A 15058-nucleotide genomic window follows, 5' to 3' on the forward strand; every position below is an offset into this window, starting at 1 on the left:
CACATCTGCATATGTGCATGCATGCTTCCCACCTCCCCACGCACGCATAACCCCTTCCTTGGCAGCTTCAAATGCATGTGCAGGGAAGCAGGGAGACCTTCACGGTGTGAGACACTCTTCAAAGATCTTTGATTAGGTTGATCATGTCAAATGTTGCAGTGATATAAAACCGTTCCTCTCAGGTGCAACTTCAAACTGAAATTCTAAAAATGGATTAGGAGAAAAATAATCGCTACTATCAAACTCATCAGGAAAGCTTGAATCATAGAGGGAAGAGGTCTGCTTGCATTAACCAAGAACAGAAAGAGCAGATGACCAAAAGGAAACCTGGAGTCAAAGCCAGTTGATGAGAGAGGAGACTGATTATAAAGTCTTTCTTGGATGAAAATGCAAACTGAAGTGAGAGCAGCAGTAAGCACCTCTTTAAGTCAGCCTTCAAATGTTCCTATTTTCATACACAATTAGCCTCACTAGAGCAGTAAGAGCTGCCTGAAGTCCCCTTAATGTGATCATCGCTTGTGGAAAATTTCCTCTTGCATCTTTGTTACAGTTTCGCTCACAACATCTCTTTCTCAATAGGTGATCATTTCAGTCAAAGAGTGGGAGGAAACATCTGGGCCCATCTGGCTCAATTAAAGTGCCTTGTTCCAAAAGCATAACCCATCATTTTCTGTTCATCTTGTTGTATTTTCACTTTTGTCTGAAATTAGGACACACTTGGAAACGCTAATTATTTCATGAACCATCTAACATCAGACTTAATACATCTTTTTCTGTTGTTGTTGTTATGCAGAACCCTGACTTCCAATTCTTTTGTCCACCGATACCAACGTAACAGCGTTCGGCTTATCTCATTTCACAGCCACCAAAGCCTTCCTAGCAGTAAAACCGGCGATGCATATGGCAACGTGCTCTGCATATCCAACGGGTCTGGTTGCTAGCAGATTAAGTCTCTGTGTGCTCAAGCATACAGAGAGCGAGCGAGGAGGAGGCAGCTCGTGCTGTGCAGATGACAGAAAGGAGATGCTGTCAGCCTGTTCCCACCACCCAGACCCCCCAGCTGTCAGGGAGCATCGCCCCAGGGCTCTGCATCGTTTGCAACCCACAAGCCTTGCACCCAGACATGCAGCGGGACTCCAGAGCATATACGTAAAACCTGTTCTGGGGCCAAAGCACACTCAGTGCTGGGCGCAGACCTTATGATCTCAGGCCCAGCTGCTGGGCAGCTCCTCAGGCAGAGGGTGGGAAGCTTTAAAAGGTGCCGTCCCCTGCGGCTCAGAGCAATCCTCAGGTATGGGTGAGCAGGAGGGGAGCCTGTGGGAAGCGCCAGCCCCTCTGCAGTGCTGAGGAAGGACAGGGCTGAACAGCAGAGCCTCTTGCGCTGTTGTATTAGGCAGTGATGTGTCTCCTGCAGAAGGGCATGTAGAAGACTTAAGACATGCAACTTTGGACCATAAGGAGAACATTGTGTCCCATGCTTTGCAGCTGCTGTGACAGGAAGAGGAGCAGGGGCAGGGATCACCTCTCTCTCCAAGACATTTGGGACAGGATTTACAGGACACGCAGCAATGGGCTGGTTCCTCTGGTTTCCTGCCCAAGCATGAGGTGCGGCAGGAGGAAGCAGCTGGAGCTGGAGAGCGTGTGTCTCCAGAGAGCTGGCTGAGGGCACCCCATTCCTTTTAGTCAGTCCCTTGCCCCATGGCACAAAAGGGTATGTTGCCATGACATGAGCCACTGGAGAAGGGCAGATCTTCTGACGGTGAATGATTAAACCTGCATTTGCATGGTTGACTGTTCCAATGCTTCAGGCTTACACCATGACAGACAGTGTATCAGGGAGCTTTCCAGAAACCCCGAGGTCTGATCTGCCCTGGAGACACAAGAGCAAATGCACCAAGACCCTGTTCCAGGGGCCCAGACCCCGCAAGGCAGGTGGATCTAGAATGGGGTCCTTGGGGAAGCAGCGTGTAGATTCCCAGGTGTCATAAGCCGTGTTTCCAAAATGTCTGCCCTGAAGTCCGAGGTCCCAGGTCACAGCAGGTAGCCAGCATCCCAGAGCCGCCCTGCTCCCTGCAGCAGCCCCGGCAAGGCCTAGAGCAAGCTCCTGCAAACAGTCCTCCCTGCAGCAATGCTGAGCCAGCTCCCTTGTCAGATTTCGGTGTTGAGTCTGCAGTGGCAGGAGCAGAATCAGTTCTGCCTAGCGAGGTATTCCTGCCAGCCAGCACACCACAACCACCAGTCTGTGTAGCTGCAAGCTGCTCATGCAAAGCCCCGTGGTTCAATTGGCCAGCAGTGGCTCCCACCGCACAGGATGCATCTAATCCTGGTGACTATGCACACCATGACCTTGGAAGTAGAGAGGAGGGAAACAGCTCATGCCATCTCATCCTCCACATCCCTAGGGCTGAAAGATCCATACTGGCATATCTGAAAGCAGGAAAGATGCTAAGTGGATGTGTTATTTGCTAGAGATCAATTACGGAGCTGTGTAAACAGCTGATCTCCTACTGAATTCACTTCTTTATTATGCAATTTATTAGAGGATTATTCACACAGCTCAGCTGGATCTTACTAGCACTTCAATACTTACTGTGCCCTTTAGCAAAAAGCAGAACTGCAAAACTAAGTTTTTTACTAAACTCTCCTGCTGGGAAGACAGCACATCGCTAATGCCACAGAAACCCTTTCTCTCCTCCACGAAGGCTTATGGCCTCCCCCAGACCCACCCCTGGGCCCAGCAGAAACAGTAAGCCTGAGCAATCGTGGTATAAATAACCCTGTGGACCTACAGAGAGGAGAAAGTATAACCTATTAGCCAGTGTGGGGTTGAAACATACAAAGATCATCCTAAATGTACCCAAGAATAAGAAGGAAGAAATTTCCCACTATCAACAGAGCATTTCTCCTGGTAGAGAATCATAGAATCATTAAAGTTGGAAAAGACCTCTAAGATCATTGAGTCCAACCATCAACCCAACACCACCATGTCCACTAAACCATGTCCCTAAGCACCTCATCTACACGTCTTTTAAATACTTCCAGGGATGGTGACTCCACCCCTTCCCTGGGCAGCCTGTTCCAATGTTTAACCACTCTTTCGGTGAAGAAATTTTTCCTTATGTCTAATCTAAGCCTCCCTTGGCACAACTTGAGGCCATTTCCTCTCGTCCTATCGCTAGTTACTTGGGAGAAGAGACCAACACCCACATCGCTACACCCTCCTTTCAGGTAGTTGTAGAGAGCGATGAGGTCTCCCCTCAGCCTCCTCTTCTCCAGGCTAAACAGTCCCAGTTCCCTCAGCCGCTCCTCATAAGACTTCTGCTCCAGGCCCTTCACCAGCTTCGTTGCCCTTCTCTGGACACGCTCCAGCACCTCCATGTCCTTCTTGTAGTGAGGGGCCCAAAACTGAACACAGTATTCGAGGTGTGGCCTCAACAGGGCCGAGTACAGGGGCACGATCACCTCCCTGCTCCTGCTGGCCACACTATTTCTGGTACAGGCCAGGATGCCATTGGCCTTCTTGGCCACCTGGGCACACTGCCGGCTCATGTTCAGCCGGCTGTCAACCAGCACCCCCAGGTCCTTTTCCTCTGGGCAGCTTTCCAGCCACTCTTCCCCAAGCCTGTAGCGTTGCATGGGGTTGTTGTGGAGGACACAGGATGCCAATAAGCAATGCACAGGAGGGGCTATGGCAAGATGTTGACAAAGTAACTCATGCTAGAAGCAAAGCATTGTACTTCTTAGGGTAAACTTTTTACTCTTTTCCTTGTCTCATGTTGGAGGAGCCAGCTCAGAAGCAAAGCTGTGCCCACAGATGAAGCCAGGGGTTTTGGGCTCTGAGCGAACGTAGAGACCCTGCCTTTGGGTTGACACAAGGACTGGCGGCAGCACTGCTCCCGTGTAGACAGCCCCCAGCACCCTCTATAACGTTTTCCTCCAAGCCACGTGCACCATCCCCAAGGTCTCAGGAAATTTTCAGTAAAACTCAAGGCACTTCCAACAGAAGGGTAGAAGAAAAATGCTGGGTTTTGCTCACGTTGAACTCTAGCAACTTCCTGGGAGAAAGTGCAGGGGTGGGTCTGGCAGGAAGACACAGGTGGGAGCAGCAGGTGGATCTGTGCCTTCTCCTGTGCGTTGTCCAGTGGGGATCTTTAAAAATGATGCAGCCTTTGTCCAGTTAAGGCATGCAAAGGTGTCCCAGTGTTCTGCAGACCTGGAGCTTAATTTCACATTCCTGGATAAGTGCATGGTCTTCTACCATCTTCCTTGTATGCTTCTGCACAAACAACAAATACTTGTGCTAGAAAAAGTGCCTTTGGGAAATGCATTTGCATTTCAGTCTATCTATGGAAAAGAATAAGAAATATTAAATGCCATCATGGATCACAGCAATAGATCTTCCAGCCTATGCTAATCTTCCAGCATCAGGAGTAATCTTCTAATACTATTTGCATAGCACTGAAATTAAAGAACTGCATTTATCATTTCTCAGTTGAAGCAGACACATTACACTTGATAGCAACAGAATTAGAAATTGCAGCTCGTTTAATTTTATTTACCATACACAAGATGCTTGATCATATCAAAGATGCAGTTTCCAACGATTTCTCCAGGTAAAACTCAAACTTTTCTTTTACGGTCTTGTTGGTATCAACTCCTTGTGAATTGCTGTCACTTAGGATGAATTTTATACCTTCCTGCAAGAGGGTAAATAACTGCAGATCAAATTTTCTTTGAAGCTGCCAGCATCTTTCCAGACAGAAAACTTCCCAGGGCAGAACTTAATTTGGCATCTGAGTTTAAGTATTTAACATTCTGACCAGATGAATTTGTGGCTTTCATGGTGGAGCATAGCAGAAAGAACTGGTGAGAGATCATTTTTTTCTATGAGAGCGCATGTCGAGGATGCCACCCCTGAGACTGGTGCTTGGCAGTGCAGGCAAGCATCCTTTGCAACCACCCAGGAAGAGACGATGGTTCAACAACCTCATCGTGGGTGAAGCAGCCTGGGCTGAACAGTCAGTGCAGCCTCATTTACTCAGGGCTCAGAGCAAGTATTGGACAGGACTGCACTGCCAGGAAGCTTTGGCTGCTTAGTCTACTCTTCCTTCTCCCATTGCAGGCAACTGTGTGAGGATCTGCCCTCTAAATACTTGCACAGCCTGGGCACATGCAATGCACAGCCCTGTGATCTACCTACTTACTCCTTAGCCCTGTGCTTTCCTATGCTGTTTTCAGTCATCTCATGTCCTGCTGCCACCCCCAGTTCAGAGACTCCTGTGGTGCCCATCTCCTCCTGCCCTTTTCTCCAGCTCTAAGACAACAACAGCAAGGTAGATTACTTGCTCCTGCTTCAAGTAGTGTATCACCCATTGTCATGGGGTAGCAGTTAAAAAGCAGCAGAGGCAGAGCCTGTGGGCTCCTGGAGTAGGCAAGCAGCCAGCAGTGCCCCAGCTTGGAACAGGAGCAGCTGCACAGCACGTTCCCCAGCAGAACCTGGGGAGATCAGCTGGGTGCCTCTGCTGCTCTTCCAGCCCCAGCCCTATAAACAGCTGTGAGCCCTGCCTTAGGCATCATCAGCTCTGTGAATTCAGACATCCAAAAGCAGCCCCTTTTCTGCAGCACTCACATACAAAATACACAAACAGATGCAAAATTATTAGCGTGGCACAGGTTTGGTTAAAAAAACCTGTGTGATGCAAGTGTGAAACGGCTATGAATATGTCCTTCTGCCAGCAGATGGCAATCAAAACAAAGAAACATAATTACTTCTGATAAATACTTCCCCTTCCAGTCAGGTGCATTTTATTCAAGGGAGCAATGCAGCTGCCACCCACCCCGAGGTGTGCATGGCAGAGGGGGTTTGCTCCTCGCCGCCCAGCTCCTGCCCCCTCCCGCAAAGACTACAGCTGCCTCCTCTCCTGGCTGAGCTGTGCTGGCCGCAGCCCTGCCCGCCGTCAGAGGGCTGGCTCAGGGCAGCCACCTCCCCTCCTCGTCTCCTGGCAGGATGGAGAGGATTATCACCTCCTCCGGAGCCCAGGAGGCCGAGAGCAGCTGCCTGCATTAGGAAAAGCAGAGCACAGAACAAAGTCCCTTCTGCCTCTCTCCCTTCGCTGAATTCCGAGGAAGATTTTATAGCCCTAGGAAATCCCCAAGCACGCTTTTTTATGTCTGGAGATGGTAAACAATTGCAGTTCCACTCTCCGTGGGAGATGTGCTCCTCATGATGCCCCCCACACAGGAGAAGAAACAGAGGTCTGAACATGGCCCATGCCATGCACATGTGGGGAAGCAGCTGCAGCAGGTGGGCACAGAAGTGGATGGGAAATTTCCAGGTCTAATAGGCGTTAGGCTCATGCTGGTAGGAGCAGCAGAAAAGCCTGGCAAGAAGTGGGAGTGGGGGGAAGGAAAAGGGAGGGCAGCTTCCATGGTGAAGCAAGATAGTTGTGAAAAAAAAAAGCATTGGTAATAAAAACCCGGCATTCATCTCTGGTTTCATGATGAGTCAGTGAGGGCAGGAGAGGCAAGTTTAGCCTCAGAGTGAAATTATGCAGAATATGCACTGGTTCAACAACCTTAATTCAATCCATTGAAATAATTGTGCAAGTCCAGTTCTTGTGGTTCATACATCTCTATAATAAACCTGGCACCGTATTTGCCTCTAGGGTGAACCACAGCTAGGATGCAGACAGAGCAGGCATGCAGCAGGAAAGGAGGAGCCATGAGACATCACAGATGCTCACTGCTACAGGTCGACTGTTTCTGGTTCTGCTTTGCTGAAGGGCAGTTTCCACACGAAGTCTGGTGAATCCATTGCTTTAGAAACTCCAGAAGCCCAGAGGAAGCTGAAGTCTTGGAACCAAAGACAACAGGGAAGACTCTGGGTCAAACACTCCATTAACAGACACTAGGAAGGCTGTCCACAGCAGTTACCATTTTCGAGCTTCATAATGGGATTGACAGGACCTAGCTAGCAGGGATCAGGAGAGGAGCTGACCCAGTGGAAGCACTGAGCTCAAACACTAAGCTAGGGAACACTAAGCACTTCACAGCACACAACATTCCTACATTAACAAGCACCAAGTACAGCCAGGTCTCCTGATTTCCCCTATTTCTTGAGGCCTTTCCGTTCCACTTTCTACACAAGTTGTTCCACAAACACAATATTCCTCTTTCCAAAGCCAGCAAGGTTTAGGCTGGTACTCAAAATTCACATCTACGTACTGCCGTTTGTTTCATACAGGAGAAATAAACAGATTTAGCAGCTGCGATCTTAAACCTTTGAAGAGGCTTGTCGTTTAAATTAGCTTCCTGAGCAAGTTGGATGAGCTGTCCCTTCAGGTTTCATCTTGCCCATTGGAAGTCTGCTGAATACATCGCATATTGTCTGGCAGGGAGGCAGCACACTGACAATCCCATCTCCTCAGAGCGCAGCTTGCAGAGTGGTTCTGCTGTCTTGTTGCTCACCTTTTCCTTGCACAGGGAAGCAAGCAGTGAAGTTCACCAATAATGATAATGGCCAAGTAAGGCCCTACTAAACATAAGCCCCCAAACACACATGCAAAGATAACGACTTAATTCTCAGGTCTGCCAGCAGCATTACACACCCAGGGAACTTCACAGCCATTATTTTGTGTGTGCCCAGATCTTTGATTAGGAGCCGAGGCCATCCCAGGAGAACAGCCAGCACTGTCTTTGGGATTACGGGAGATGAAGAATCCCTTACAGTTTATACTAACAGGGATTTATTCTTCCACATCAAGTCTTCACCTACCTCCATGCTCCATTTTCCTTTCTTCAGTGCTTTTTGTTCAGTTATGCCACAGAAGGTAAAAATCTGCCAGAAGTCCTCCTCTCACACTCACCACAGAGGCGGTGCTGAGGCAGGGCAAATCATATTCCCTTCAGCGCTCCAGCATCCAGATCAGGTGTCTACTTTGCAGACTTGGAAGGCTTTGCCTCAGAGTGCTACAGGCTGCTCTGCCCACCACAGAACAGTGTTCTGCACAGCGTTTCTGCTGCCTTTTTTTATCCCCCATTTGCTCTTGCCGTTTTGTTTGCTCTGCTTGATACTGAACTTATGGCCATGCTATTTCTTTGTAACACATTCTGCCTACCTGCTGTAATTTCTTACTGATGCCTGCCAGCTTGACACTGCAGGATTTCCATCTGCTGTGGATTGTACTCCCAACTCAGTCTTTCTAAACACACATCAGAGTAGCCAGAGGCTTTGTACCTGGCAAAGAAAAATGCAACTGGCTAACGTTATCCTCCTTTGCTGCAGCAGTAAAGGACTGGAAGTCTGTATCAATAAATTTTTCAGCAGCTTTGCATGTTAAAAGTAAACAGATTAATAGCAAAAGTAGCAGCATGTTCTGTATGGGATACAGGAAGAAAGAATATTTGGTGAGAAAATGCTAGAAGACCTATCTTAATGTTCAGTTCTTACAAACCCATCAGACTATTTGAAGTAGTAAGCAGAATATGAAAAACGTTACCACTGGCAACAGTCCTTCCCTAACAGAACTTTGCTTTGCCGGCTTCTCAGCTTACTAATGCTTCTCTTTCCTCCTCCATGCTTATCCCAACCATCCTCCTTTGGTCATGCCCACCCATTCTCCCATATCCTCCCGCTTTTCCACCGTTCCCCTTGGGGATCCCTACACTGCTATGCTTTTATTTTTTTAAAGAAACTTTCTCAATGTCACCAAGTGGCTTTTTCCCAATAAAAGTCCCTGCTTCCCACATTCTTGTTTGAGAGCATGGAGTCAAAAGATGCTTCTGGGCACCTTGTTAGTACTGTCCCAGCAGCAACTCCCCTTTCTCCAGCATTCCGTCACGGATTCCCCAGATCTGCAGTCCTCCATCACCACGTCCCACTCGCCACCCTCCCTACAGGCTGCTCATTCCTCCCTCCTGCCTCAGTCTTGTCCACGTGTTCCTGCTCTCCTTCCCCGCAAAAACTGACACACACCCATGCACGAGCTTCCCTTGGGGGACAGGATGGCATGGTATTGCCCCGCGTCCTGCGCAAGAACCCCTCACAGCCCGACACAGGCAGCAGTCCAAGAAATTCAGCTGCCAAACCGCAGAGCACACTGCAGGGACTCCTCTCCAACAGGACAAGAGACACTTCTGAAGAGACACTTGGTTTGCAAGAGGTTCAGTCAATCTCAACACACTAATGAGAACTGTTTCTCTAACACTTGCATATTGTTCTGAAAGAGGCAGTGGAAATGCTTTGGGTATTCAGGTCATTTCTCCGTTGCTAAAGAAACAAACATGCAAAGTCATTTTGTTTGTTTTAATTGATCACTGGTTAAGTCATAATACATTTCAAAGCAAAATATTCTGTTCAAGGACATGGTGCCAAACATTAAATCTATTTTTAAACAAGGCTTAATTTGACTATATTACCTTTATATACATACAAGTATATTTTTTATTTCACTAGTAGCAAAATTACTCAGTACATAGCATTTCCTGAAAGATGGCAAAAAGTAGGACTTGAATATCTGTTCTGTCCTTCCACATACCCCAAACCAGAAAAAAAATCACAGGTATAGAAAGTACAATCACAACTACAGGTAAATACAATAAGGACCTCAGAGCAAGCTAAGTCCCTATCAGAGATGACAATCGCTTCTAGAAGTCTACATTGCAAATATACAGTACATTCCACTACAGAGAGTTTCGGGAGTTCTCAGAATGCCTCTTAATCCTCTTTTGGTAATAAAAGCTTCTATGACAACATGTATCCTTCATAAAAATGACTGAATTTGTATTGTTGGAGCATATGTTGGAAGTTCAATGCAGTCTAAACTGCAATCTACAATAAGCTCACCCAAACAGAGAGCAGGCAAGCATTGCAAGATTCATCAAGATCAAAACCACAGCTCAGCTGAGTCACCCTTTGCTCCTAGTCACTGGGCATCTGGTAGCTAGAGGTACTCTGCACCAGGGATAGAGTCAAGGGGTGGGAAAGGATACATTCCTTCTACAGCTTTTGCAGGTCAATCACCTGCAAGTTCTTGACAGAAAATGTCAACGACTCATAAAGCACAGGCAACTGTACAAGACTAATTTGGACTTATTTACAAAGCGTTTGTTGCATTGCAATTGTTAGACACAGCTATGGAGCAACAAGGTTTCCACATTTATGCAACCCCTGAAATATTCCTGTGAGCAGCAGAGAACGCAATGGCCAATGACTATGCCAACATATGGCCACTGCTGGGGAAACTGCAGTCTGACCGTAGGAGGTGGAATGGTGCCTGTAGCCCAGTAGTCTCAAAGGGCAGCTGGGATTTCAGTTATGCTCAAACTCTGCTTTGATTTGTGCAAAATATTAATCCTGTGCGTGCAGCTTTGAGACGTAGTCTGCATTCAGGAAGGAACGGTTACTCTGTGCTTGGCAAGACAACATTGGATGAACTTTCTAGAATTAGCAAGAAAATGGAGGTAAACAAGGCATTTTTCATGAGCGCTAGTTACCCTCACAGGTGCAATGCCAAGGACTTCGCCAACTGTTCCAAGGAAATGTACTTCATCAGCACTGTTGTAGGTTTTCCATTCTGTACTTGCTGAAGGAAGCCACCATTGATTAGCAAACGATCTGAACTTTACTCAGGCGACAACGCAGAGGAACTTTTCCTCCCAGGCGTGATGTCTGGGAATCACTACCCACTAACAATATTGAGCATAACCCCATGATTTAATACCAATGTAAGTTGTTAACTGCTCATTTTCTTCCTCTTCCCTGCTGTTAAGTTCAAGGCAATCTGACAGCACTAGGAAACACCAAACAGGCATGCCCAAGGTTAAAGACATCAACTGCTTCCCCCCAACATGGTCAAAACACATCACTTCTCCATTTGGCAGCTTCTAGCTACACATACTCTTAACACCAATTCTTCTCTCAGATCTCTATTTTAAAAGTTAAGTTGCCTGACTCTCCAGATCTAACAGCAATGTAACACAAGCAACTTTAATCAGAAGTAACTAGTGGAAACCTGCCACATCATTTTATAAGCCCTGCTTTATAGCAACTTCTGCAAAAAAAGCCAAGCACTTGGTACGGCCACTTGACTATACCTAGTCAGTAGCACTTCTAAAAGTGCTGGAAAAGCTGGCTACAAACCAGGTTCTTTCTACTAGTCTAGACCTGTTTCTGGCAGAGGTAGGTAGGAATAGATAAATGAAGAGAGAATTAGAAAATGCTTGATGTAGGTTAAAGCCTGGATGTTCTTCTCTACTCTTCCCTTAATTTATGTGGCATTGTTTTTCTTTGCTCTTGCAATAACCATGTCAAGCTACGCACTTTTCAGAACTGGATCCTGGTAGGCTGCAAAGGCGGCATGGTATTAGTCCGTGGTCCTTGACAGACAAAGGAAGTACAAACATGGGCCAAAAGGCACAGTGATTTGCTGCAAGAGTCAAGGAGATGCTTCACAATAGAACTTCAAGTCCTACATGTGAAGTCTGGTAGACACAACATCAGCCTACTGGCAACACTCGGTCACCGCAACCTCAAGCTTTGCAGTCAGAAGAAGCAGATATAAAGTCTAACTTTCAGGACATGATTTCACGTCAACATTTCAAAATTTTAACTCTGCAATGAATAATAAGCATGAATGGAAAATATACATTTTAAGTCCAGACAGAATTCACAGTATCTAATCAAGTCTCAGCTTAATCCATTTTTCTGTAGCCTATTTAAAAGCTTTTCAGCTTGTGGACATTAAGAATACAGCTACAGTGAAATGTATGTGTAATAATTTGAGTGCAGTCTTATTCCATACAGCAGACAACCAATTAACAATGAAGTACAGAGCATGAGAAAGGTTGAAAAGCCCTCATTCCCAGTTTTTTACCATTTTCTATTACTATTTAAGATTACTTCAAACAGAACTTCTGGACTTTTTCTTCCAAATGACCCTCTCCTTTAAAAGAAACATTAAGACTCAATATATGTTTATATAAAATTTACCTAATTTCCCTCTTCCCAGATTCCTGTAACTAAAAAAATTAATACATAAGCCTTACACTATGAAATACCTTTACTGGTCCTCATGCTGCTTTATCTTCTAAAGAAAACAAAACTTTAGTTTACTGTGTTCATGTTGATCACTTGAATTTTTAAAGTTTGCTTACAGGGCCTTACTGAAATCCAACTTTTTGCACATTCTTATATGCAACAGAGCTAAATGACACAGTTAAACAAAAAAAAAAATAGATTCATTGTCAAGATTTGAAAGTTTACCAAACTGAGCCTCTCCCAGATTCCCAGCAGCAAAATTCAACTACCTAGAAAAGAGCAGGATAGAGGAATCAGCCAGTTTCCCCACTGAGGACCAGAGCTGATTAAGCCGTAAAATAAGTGGAGGGGTCCTGTCAACTTGACTGAAGTTTCAGTAATTATCAAATGGCTTTTGAAAGAATCCACAGCCAAACTTCATGATTTTCCACAATTCTAAAACAGGGGAATCAATTTCAAGAGATTTTCAGTTCCAGATAAAACACATGCCCTCCTGTTTCCCTGCTCACTTAAAATCACAAAGGTTCTTCTCTACTGCTAAAGGAAATTTTGCAAACAAGAGTAGACAAATAAAAACAGAGAAATGTAGGCATCATCCAGAAAATAACATACCAAGCAGAGAGGAAGATATTTTCCTCCCAATTTTCACTTAATTTTTTATACACATATTTCAAGAAAGGAGCAATTAAAAATGTGTCCCTCAAAATTAAGTTGCCTGTATGTGCTGAAAGGAACATTGGCTTGTAAGTAGTCCTTCCTTACTAAAAGCAGCTCCCTCAGAAATGCTTTCTCTCTCAGCTGTATATAGGAGTGCAGTCAATCACAGTCATGTATCTGCGTTTGTCTTTTTAAATCTGTTACTAGATATCATTTGCCCTATAACTGTAAAAAGCCATGCAGGTCTCCAACAAACCCATCCTACCAGCAGAAGCCTTAATTTCCATGGATGCAGATCACAAATACAAAGAATTAATGAAGTGTCCCAACAAAAAAAAGATTAGCTCTTACTCTAAATCAGACAGCAAATTACCTGTTTTTATGAAGAAATCTACCGAGATTTAAGACCGCTTCAAAGCAGTAACTGAAATACAACTGCAGCTATGAATAATGTATAACCTTCCTGATCCATGACTGATCCTGGCTCCTATCTTAAAAAAAAAAATCACAGTAGCTGAATATATATGTGAATATACACACACAAAACCTTTTGTCAGAGGTTAATAAGTAACTGTGTTGGATCTAACTTAGAGACTATAAATTGCAACCTGTGTTCATAGGTCTCTAACCCATCAGCTCTCAGGCTGGCATGGCAGTGGAAAACCTCATCCAACACACTGTTCAGGTGGCATTAGAATCTCATGTTTTCGGTTCACATGCTGCTCAGCTGAACAGTTACCACTGATAAAGGTACAGCCTCCCCCTCAGTTAAGCATGCAATATGTATAAAATGGCAAGATTATCAAAATATCCCCTTGAATGCCCAACTGTACTGTTTCAAGAGACTGCTGCCAAAGCTTTAACACCACAACACTGATCTTCAACATTTTCAAACTTGGTATGAAAATTGCATTTTGTTATTACACAGAGTATAACAGTCATTCGTCATTTGCAACCATTCACCCCAGTGAATTCACTAGTGAAAAACTGCCTTCTGAACAGGGATGAGAAAACATGGCAAGTTTTGTTATTAATTTGTGTCTCTACTCATCTTGCACTAGCCAGTGCATGGAAGGTAGATGAGTAGAAATGCAACAGTCTACCAATACACCCCATGTTTTCATATACACTGTCATGCATATCTCAAAAATACAGAAGTTCAGACATGCAGCAAAATGTGTTAAAGCACTTTAAGTGCTCTCCAGATGATAATGAGTAATGTAGTATTTACTCAGACAAATCAAAGCAGAGTAAAATGTTTTGTGCTTACACTTCAAGTTTCAGAATAACATTATTTCTATCAGAGTATCTGAAGTCCAGTGGAAGGAATGTTCCACTGAAATCGGAAGCAAAAGACATCATTTACAGAACTAAGAAAATAAGCACTGATCAGAGTACTGCCTTCCAAAGGTTCATAATAAATAACAAAACAGCAGGAATGTGCAGACATTAAAGTCAAGATTTGTTTCTAGATTCATGATATGTAAAAAAAGTTAAAAATCAAGAACAACCCCGGCTGACTTTCCCGCATTTGGGGTCTTTTTGGCTAAACAACTGTTAATTTATTGTAAGGAACACAGGTATTGTCAGAAAACATTATTTACAGAATGATTATCAGATTGATTACATAAAATACAGATGAAAATATACACCTTCAGGTTTGAGATAAGCCAAGCAAATTCACTGCTGATAACTAAAGCACTTTGAATAAGGCGACGGGCACCGAACATCAAAATTGAATCACAAAACTACAGAAAGTAACAGACAAATCGGGGAAGGTAGGAGTAAAGCAAAGATCAATGAAATTGGAATGATTTATAATTAATACTAGCATACCAGAAATCATGGAGCTTCATTTAAATTCTATTTTACCATATCTAAAACTGAAAGGAAATCTTTATTTCCAGACTGTGATTTCTTCAAGTACTGAGCAGGTGTTTTCTTAATGCATCTATGTAATGCTTTGTACTCTATATCTTATAAAATACATCACCACATTTAAGTGCATGATTAGAAACTGTGCTGAAATAATGGAAAAGCGCTTCGTAAATCATAGGCGCAATAAAGTCACAACAATGCTCAGCTCCAGTTTTTGGAAATAGTTCTGTAAAAGGTGAAGTTTTAGAAAAGGGACTTGGATCCCTGGTTTTCGAACTCTGACCATGCATCGTTCAATTCCATGAAGATCATTTTGGCATACTGCTCGTAAGGTTGTCCTGTGGCCTGAAAACAAACAGAATATATTAGAAGCATAAAAATACTAGGAATTATGTGACTTGGGAAAGATCCCACCCCTTTTACATTTGCTATCTTATTCATCAACTTTAGACTGCTGTGTGAATATAGTTTTGCAGACACACAGCC

At 44.5% G+C, this 15058-nt stretch overlaps 1 protein-coding gene across 5 annotated transcripts in view; it reads right to left on the minus strand.

Annotated features, from left to right (window-relative positions):
- Positions 1–9289: 9289 nt before the first annotated feature.
- Positions 9290–15058, minus strand: part of GAK (cyclin G associated kinase) — a 79775-nt gene continuing 74006 nt past the window's right edge. For all 5 annotated transcript variants that reach the window (XM_075136521.1, XM_075136520.1, XM_075136518.1 and 2 more), the window contains one exon: positions 9290–14917. In XM_075136521.1, coding sequence (XP_074992622.1) covers positions 14816–14917 — 102 coding nt within the window. In that variant the 3' untranslated portion in view covers positions 9290–14815. The remainder of the gene's footprint in view (positions 14918–15058) is intronic.

This window comes from Calonectris borealis, chromosome Z (genome assembly GCF_964195595.1).
Source record: "Calonectris borealis chromosome Z, bCalBor7.hap1.2, whole genome shotgun sequence".
Taxonomy (NCBI): domain Eukaryota; kingdom Metazoa; phylum Chordata; class Aves; order Procellariiformes; family Procellariidae; genus Calonectris; species Calonectris borealis.